Genomic DNA, 9,561 nt, shown 5'->3' with positions numbered 1-9,561 from the left:
AGCATTTTGTAACAATAATTCGATAAATATACAAGAACGCTCTACAATTTAATTAGGAGGGCCAGTTCTCAGATGAAATTGAAATGATATTGTAATGCTTTATTACGGGTCTATATTCGTATGAGTTGGTAGTAGCAAACTGTCAAAATGCTATGTATTTGATGAGCGTTTAGGCGTTTTACACATGAAAGCTAATTCAGACATTAGAAAGATGCACTTATGATAAAATTGATATTTGACTTTTGTGCGTTTTGTAGGTTAGGTTTTATGTGTAAAACGCCTAATCGCACAGCAAATACATAGTTTTTTGACAGGTCGTTAGTACCAACTCATATGAAATATACCCGCAAAATAGCATCACCATGACATTTTTATTTTATCAGAGAAGGCCAACCCTTGATCTCCTTTGGATCCCAAGGGGCAACTTTTGATTTTATTCGGATCCTAAGGAAACAACCCTTGATCTAATTTGGATACTATTACATTACATTTCTTGAGGTTGAAGTTTTGATTTTTTCACGAATTATATAACATTTTTTATTATTTATTTAATATTGATTTAAGTTTTATACCTTTTTTTTACCTTCCTTTAATAGTGTTACTAATGTTGATCCCAAATACCATAAAATTTTTATTAAAATTTCTGATTAGTATATTTTGAAGACCTTTTTTATGTTGTGGCAATATCACTGTACCATCAGCAACTTTTAACATCAAATTCTTTGTAAGGACCAAATGTAAAGTAGCTAAAGTAGCTCTTCCTAAGTCATCTAAATCTGAATCATTTCTGTAGTATCGTTTCACATATGATCGTTGTAGCGTATTTTTTTTAAAAAAAAGTGCATCTACTATGTCCATGTTAACCATCATAAGAATCCATGATATTTTATTATCTGTTTTGATAAGATTTATTACCGTTTTGCAAGGAAGGAAAGTGACAGACTTACTGCCGTTACTGCCTATTAACGTTCATATCTGGAGTAAAGCTGTAAATTTATTCTTAGAAAGCGCGGCAAAATATCTAAAACGATTTATTACACATTGACGTAGAAATTAAAGTTTTCTGTTTATGTTCGCCCATTCCTTGAGGCGTATTAACGATGCCTGTATTTATTACTATTAGATTACGCTCCGCTCAATGATATATTTTATTGCTTATATTATTAATTTATTTGTTTACGTTTAGTTGAATTTATGGTTTAAATATTAATTTTTAATTCAATGTTTGCTTTATATGATGCATATTAAGCTGTTGCGATAGGTGTATCAAGATAAAGCAATCGACGGAAAATATTTTGTAATAGGAATGAAAGTTTGTTTTATGGACGTGTTTTGACCACATATGGACCACCCGTCCTATTAATAATTTTTCACCACCATCGTGTTAATATTTTTTTTTATAGCAAATGAGTAGATGCAAGATTCAGTAAAAACAACGATAGCTTTTTACTCATAACCTCTTATTAATAAATGTCTAAATTAATTTTTGCAATTTGTTTGTATAAACAATTCTGATGAACTTATTTATAGATTTGTAGTTAAGTAAGAATTTTGTCATTGATGAGATTTTTAATTACAAGATTTTTAGAAGTAATGTTTTATATTTTGATAAATTGCAATGTCAGGAGTTAAAGTTAAATTAAAAAGGAACTAAATGGTTAAAAATTACAAATGTCCCACAACGGTTTTAGTTTGGAGAATTATTAACAATTATTAAGTTATTGAATTATGTTTTTTATATTGCATTCTAGTACTATTTACGTTAAGGGTGCATCTGGAGCAAACAGATGAAATTTTAGTTTACCAATTAGCATATAATAGAATGTAATATAAATATATTAGGATGGATATTTTAATATGAATATTTTCAATTTTTTTTGTTCCCAGGGGCTCAAATGCCTCCAATTGATCAAAAAAAATTCTCTGAAAGTTTTAGATCCTAATATTAACTTTAAGATAGTCCGCACTCCAACCAAAGTTTCTTATGGGAATAACTGGACAAAAATCCATTCGTTTTTTAGAATTTTCTATCTTAGCGACAAGTGAATCAAATATTTGAGAATATCATTGTATTTGCCTATTTTGATCACAAATAAAATTACAACAAAAATAGATATATTTTATAAAATAAGTATTTACTTAGGAAGAATATCTCAGAAACTTTGGTTAGAGTGCGGACTATCTTAAAGTTAATATTAAGATTAAAAACTTTCAGAGAATTTTTTTATCAATTTGGAAGCATTTGAGATCCTGGGAGCAAAGAAATTCGAAAATATTCATATCAAGGACAATCCTAATATATATTACATTCTATTATAAGTTAACTGGTGAGCTTAGAATATTTCTGTAATTTTATCTGTTTGCTCCAGATCTACATTTTAACGTAAAAAGTACTATAATGCAAGATAAATATCAAAATTCAACTTAAATATTGTTAATAACCTAATTCATTACTTTTACATTATATTGTAATTCAAGCAATTACAGGATAATTTTAAAATTTTAAATTTTCCAAACAATTTTAAGCACAAATGTCTTCAAAATCAGTTTGAATTTGAAAAAGCTTTAAACACATTCAATGATATGAAAATATTATGGCGTTATTTTTCTCCAAACTTTTAAAATTAGGTTACTTATAGGAACTTAATAAATATTATTTATTCTGGTAAACGTTTTTTTTTTTTAATTTGTCATAACTCATTGAGTTTGTTCTATTCGAGCCCAAACTGTCCAAAAATGACGAATATAAATTTGCAAATCGTCAGTCTAGATGAGTTTTCGTCAACATAGGCTTGGATGCAAAAAAAACAATTTTATAACTAATAATAACGTTTATTTAAATAAATAATACTTTAGTTTTTTTATTAATAGGCATACTATACGTCTAAATTCATAACAGTATTTTTGATAAAAATGAAAAAATCATAAGAATAAATGACAAAAATCTATGATAGTAGCTAATTTTTGTAGCTCAAACTTTGAACATCAGTTACTGTCGAACTCGCAGTATCTTAGATATATTTAAGACTATCTGTAGATGTTTTCACAATATGAATTTTACTAATATATTTCTTTATCTATCCCCTTCCTGGTGCAAAAATAGGTTTGCGTTCAGGCGATATAACTCCCAGCTTGAGCGGTTCTTCATCCCGTCCAGGCAGCGCACTGTCCACTCAGAACGCCTCATCAGTAGGAACTGGCACCGTTGTGCGTCGTCCAGCCAGCGCTCCCCGCAGACCAAGACCAGCCAGCATCGCTGGAACTGGTGTCAGCGCTGATAATAGCGCCAGCCGACTCGGTAAGTAAAAAAAATATGATGAGAATAATAGGAAAAACTGAGAAATAGTGAAAAATTTAATGTAAGGACATACTGAGATACTAGGAAGGAGATACTGAGGTACTAAAAATATGATAAGAATAATACTGATTGAGAAATAGTAGATTAGATCAGGTCATACTGAGATATTCTTTTAAGTAGGCAATTCATGAATAAATCGTTCGGTTCTCTTGGGGACACCAACATATAACCCTTAATCCCGAAGGGAACATGTCATACATCGTAACCAGGCTCAGAATGAGAAAAAAAGATTTGGAAAGAAATGCAAGATTTTACTTTTTACTGGATTTTTTGGTCTGTTTTTAGAAGTAATTTGAGTGGAATCATCTTTGACAGGTTTCATTTTTCTTGTCATCGAATGAACTACTCTGTCATTTTGTCAAAAAGTGAACAAGTCCTCAAAAACCATGGAAAAACCACTCTCAAAATGAACTTTTGAGGGGGGGGGGGAGAGATACACGTTTGAAAGGATGACTTTGACAATAAAGCTCAACATCTGAGAGGATTGTTATTGAAGCTTTCTTCATTTTATACAAACATGGAACTATCCAAAAACTAAAACTATCAAATTTTTAATTAAAGCTCTGTGCCATCTTTTATCTATTTACCCTAATATCTTCTATTAAATATAGTTCTATTTCCATAATATCTGCATAGGTTATCAGTATTCTTGGGTGATATATATTATTATTTTGTCCATTTCAGGAATTAATGGCGAACGACCAAAATCAACCATAGACAAAGAAGGAGCATCTAAGCCGCCTCTGCCCAAAGTCCACGCAGCTCCACGCAAGTCTGTGCCTTCAAAACCAGAAACTCCGAAGAGAACGATCACTGAAAAAGTATCTCGCCCCAACAGTGTTAAGGTAATTATATAACAATCATTTGGCTGGAAGTTTAGTTTCGTTCTGTCCAGCACAAATTTGATGGAAATTAAAAATATCTTTGGATTTACCATCAAATTATGTAATTACTTGGTTTGTAAACATTGCATCTAAACGAGAACATAATTTGGAAGAGTAATATTGGTTCAAATGGTACTGTTCCACAACTAGGTCGTTAGATGAATAACTGCCACTATGAAGTGTATATATATACAATGTTCAATATATACCAATGTATATTTATATATAATAATATTCAAGCGTATCTTACGAAATTTTGCGTAATTATTGACGTAATTGACGATAAAGATACGTTGATAAATCTTTAATTACCTGTGATCTAGATTCAATGAAAATGAAGCTAACTGCTCAAGGTAGATCATATATCATTGAAATTATGTGCTATTCGTTAAAATTCCCACGCCACATACTCACTCAATAATAAAAATAAACTAAATGTGACGTAATTCAACGATATATATGAAATAATTGCTAGATTTATATTTACCATGTTAATATTTCATATTTCTATGAAATTAGGTTGTGAACATATACATATAGGCATTTAGAAGGTTGAGGCTTTAGTTTTATTTCTTCTAGTTATTCCCAGATATGGTATTTACAAGAGCCTGATTTATGCGTTGATAATATATGTCAACAGAATAGTTTATGATCAATAAAGTGAAGTCAAGCTTGTGCTAATTTCGTATGTTCGTATTTGATTTATTTTGTCGTTTAGTTATTTAATGGTTCTCATATTCAAGAATTTATAGAAAATATGTTCGATCAGTAATATGCGGTTTATTTGAAGCAGTAATGGATCAAATATCGGAATTAATAACATAAATAGTCCTTAAAGAGTCTGTGGCCATAAATATAATATTTAAGACTATGTATATAAGTTAATTTTTGAATTACAATATGGTGCCCACAAAAATAAAAATATTGCTCGATTTTTTCCACATATATGAAGCACTTCACTTATAATATATTTTACAAATTTCATCTTAAGTTTAATACAATATAGATGAAAATACTAGTTTAACTTACCATAAGTTGTTAATTCATAATGCATAATTTATATCGATTCTTACATAATTTATATCGGCATAATGTCGTATTGACCATAATTCCATTTTTATTCTTTCCTTTCCTTTTTCAGGCTTCACCAAAATTGACACCAAAAGCAACGCCACTCCAATCGCCAGGAGATGGAAGCACCAAATTAGATACTACGATCAGTAAACAGGCGGTGGAAGTGACCAACACTACAATCGTTAAAACAGAAACGATTAATGGTAAAACCGAAGTTTCTGTAGAAGAAGAACAGACTGTCGTCACTACCACACCTTCTGGTGAAGTTTTAACTGAAACAACTTCCAATGTTCAAAATCAAGAGCTGATCGCTCCCGTCAGCGCACCAGCTGACGGTCAAAATGCGATCGCAGCTAATCAAGAAGATGCGGCTAAAGTGGTCGGAGAATCTGTAAAAACAAATGAAGAAGTTAAAATCGCAGAGGTCGAGAAACCTGCAGAAGCTGTTCAGCAGGCAAATGCTGTCGTTGAAGAAAATAATACAATACCAGTCCAGCAGGTTAAGCCAGATGTCGCCAAAACCGAGGAGGTGAAATCTGCTGATGCTCCTGCTCCAGTTGAGAACGGGGACAGCGTCGACATGACTGGTAAGTGATTTTCTTTTTCTTGGCTTGCTTTTTTTCTGATATTTGGCAATTTATATTATACCATTCCGAAGTCATAAATAACAGGATTCATAGAGACGGACTTAGGTAGTGTTAGGTAATAAATTTCAAAGGATCTGGATCAGCTTTCACTTGTTCTATCCGTGCATAACAGTTTTGCATTTAACCAGATAGCTGTGGCGCTCTCATTGAACTGAGTGCACAGTTTTGTGTCGTCAGATTCGAGGTAAACTGTTGTTTTTGAGCTAAATTGACACAACTATTTATGTTATACTGGCATAGCCTCAAAATATTCTAAATATTGAAATCTAAATAGCCAATTGTGGAAGATTTATATGAGTGACGAGTCAATACACAAAATTCTGCATCGTCTTCATGACGAATATAATCGTCAATTTCAGTCAACCGGTTAATTAATGATAATTTTGCAAGATACAGGTACTGGTTAACGATTACAACGAATCATATCATAAATTTTGTGTAGAAAAGCATGAAATAAGAGCCTCGAAGTCAATTTATATAAATTACTTTCTCGTTGAATATATGTTTCCATTTATCAATAATATAGTGTGGTTCGAAACGTGTACAAAATATATCGTTGGCGCGTATACAACTGTGATTATATTAATCTCTATAAGTATTACGGTAGATTAATTTATTCCGAATTTTAATTGCATTTTTATTTACCAACGTCACGTTCTAAATTTAAGCCAAAATGCAGTTATGGTATGAAAAATATTTATTTTTAGACAGGAAATAATAAATTTACGCTCACTTAAATCCAAGATTAATGTGCATTCTCTCTATTACGTATTGTGATAATCCATCCATTCATAATGTTCACAAAAAACGGTGACTTTGAGATTCAGCGATTTTGATTTTTTTGCGTAATAATTTAATAATTCCGCCGTCCTGCGCTAAGTCGTATATCTGAATCGGTCGCCTATATTTTTATAATTAGTTCTGATTCAGTCGTTTTTTCTTGTCGCTGTTTTTTGCACTGTAATTGTGTATATATCTTGTAATTACATCTGCTAGATGGAAGAGATATTATATTATACCTACCAAACGTTCGCTTTGCGTTCGAATCGACTTGGATAATAGACGACTCGCTGGAGGGCAGGGGATATTCGATATTATTTTCTATGAAATATTTTTAATCAATACGCCTTAATTATAATTTTAAAACAACTGATGGATCATAATAGTATGTATAAAATTAAGACCAGTCGTAACTCAAAAATTACAACAATTTTATGAGAGCCACTGTCTGGCGCAACGTACAGTCTTTTGTTTTATCCCTTTTTCATGAACTTTTGTTCATTTCATATTAGTTTCTTTACTTTTTGCCCCATATCTTCGAATTTTCTGGACCTGCCTCTGCTTAAAACTAATCAGCACGTCTCACCATCAGTAGTAATCGAATGCTTTTTAAATTTTTCAAATCAGTTAATCTGTGCTCCCGAAATTGAATAATGAAGAATTGTATCCGCACATACATACATACATACTACACACACACATACGCACACGCACATACTTCATTTTTTTTCTAAGGTATGCCAAAATGTACAGAAGGTTTTGGAACTTAAAGATTAGTAGAAAATTTTATTTTCGATTTTTTGCGATTACTATAACTCACCCTATGGGAAGTTAATTAATTATTTTAGACTATCCAAGAAATTTTTCAAAAATCCGTAGAACCAAACAGGATTATTAATGCAAAATTAATGCAATTACTTATAAATTGTTTTTATAGATTTAACGTCAATATACAATTTCTGTATAATAAATTGCGCGGATTCCTGATTTCTAAGGATTTGTGAATAATAAGTTTCGGAAACATTTTTTGTTCAAGTTGTTTTTTGTTATTGGTTTTCTAAACTAGTACATTTGGTCACATACAACATTTTTCATTTTTTTTTTCTTTATTTTTAAGCACAATTTTTTAGGTCAAGATCAATTCACAATTTTTAAAGTCTATATCTTGTTTAAGTTTAGATACCTTGAAATAAGACAAACTTCTGAATAAGCGCCAAAATTTAAAATCGATATCGGAATATCGATATTGAATATTTAAATCTAGTCAGTCGATAAATTCTGATATCTGAATCGTTATGAAATTTACTAAATTACTTTTGCTTATAGTAGGAGCTGGTTTCGTATGTGACGTATTTATTTGTAAAGTCGGTCAATAAACAAATTTTTTAATTAACACATTTTATAACAACTTAATTTTTTTATTAAATTTTATTATAGATTTATTTGAAATTTTAAGCCACTAAATAACTACGATATAAGATTTTTTTTTTACAATGCTCTCATATTTGTCTATATTTTTTCGAAAAAGAAATCAGAAAACTACCAAGTCGTTAGTAACCTTTTTACAAGTGTCGCCTATAGGCGACATCCGCTTTGTGACCTGCGCATACGAGTGTCGTCTATAGACGACATCCAGTGTGTCAAGTTTAACACTCTGAGTTAAGGGGGCGCCCATTAATCACGCGATCCATTTTTTAAGGATTTTTGGACCCCCTCTGTCCCTCGTTAATATTCAAAATTATCCCTCCTCCTCTACCCCCACCAAACATTACGAGATTTTTTTTTAATGTTCGGATTTTTTTTAATAATTACACGTGATATCTTACTGTGTCCCTTTCTCCCCCCAGTGAAATTTCGTGATTTTTTGTCTATTAGTTATCATATGATTGAATGTTACAGTTATGCCCAGCAAAGGCGATTTCCATTTGAAATCATATTGAGATTTATAACTTCAAGTGGAAATTTGACACAGCTCAATGATAGGATACTTTGAATATTGTAGCACAATTAATGAGAAAACATATTATTCTCAAAGTTAATTATTATCAATTAATAAATTCTATTTTTATTATTATTTGAAAAATAAGTTTACCTGATCGTGTTCTAAAAGTTTCATAACTGCCCGCAATAGTTTTACGGTTGTGAACGAGCATTGTGTGTCTGTCCTTGAATTCGGAACTATCTATCCAACAGAGGTACAGACAATTTTTTATTTTTAAGTGCATTTGTTTGTTTTATTCTAATTGCAATTTTTTTGATATCAATTAAATCTCTCATAGAAAATCAAAAACCGATTCAGTTCTCCGGTGTCTCTCATACAAATTGCGCGTTAGTTTTGTGTAATCAATAACCGATATTCTAATAATAAGAGTTTTGTTTGGTTAAAGTGAATTCTGTAAATATTAGCAAGTCGCTAATAAAAGCGCGGTATTTTGAATTGTTTTTTTACTGGATACTAAAAATATGGCAAGTATGAATAAATGATTATTTTTATGTTAATTAAGTATTCGGACACAAGTTTGTACATAAAATTAGCACTTGAACATAAAATTTTTTAACACAATTTTCACACTTTAATTTACCTTTATTAGTAAATGTGTATAAAAATAGTAAATACTAATAAAATTCATGATGTTAAAACCGTTATTATTAACCGAATAATGGCAAATTCTTTTATGCTACTAGTACTGTGTAATTCACTTTTTCAAATAACAAGTTTTTTTTAATATTTTTATTATTATTATTCTATACGTTTCGACATATGATATTATGTCAATATCAGCGATTATTGAGCATTAGACAATTACATGTCTACAAG

At 30.7% G+C, this 9,561-nt stretch overlaps 1 protein-coding gene across 1 annotated transcript; it reads left to right on the top strand.

Moving 5' to 3' along the window:
- Positions 1-850: 850 nt before the first annotated feature.
- Positions 851-6,410, top strand: LOC113374765 (proteoglycan 4-like). The gene is made up of 4 exons (XM_026614735.1): positions 851-980; positions 3,104-3,298; positions 4,043-4,203; positions 5,384-6,410. The coding sequence occupies exons 1-4, from the start codon at positions 851-853 to the stop codon at positions 5,909-5,911; spliced, it is 1,014 nt and encodes a 337-aa protein (XP_026470520.1). The 3' UTR covers positions 5,912-6,410.
- Positions 6,411-9,561: the final 3,151 nt, after the last annotated feature.

This window comes from Ctenocephalides felis, unplaced genomic scaffold (assembly GCF_003426905.1).
Source record: "Ctenocephalides felis isolate EL2017-DRISC unplaced genomic scaffold, ASM342690v1 CF-g0.4_SCAFFOLD_01886, whole genome shotgun sequence".
Lineage (NCBI taxonomy): Eukaryota > Metazoa > Arthropoda > Insecta > Siphonaptera > Pulicidae > Ctenocephalides > Ctenocephalides felis.
This window is presented reverse-complemented; position numbering and strand designations above follow the sequence as displayed.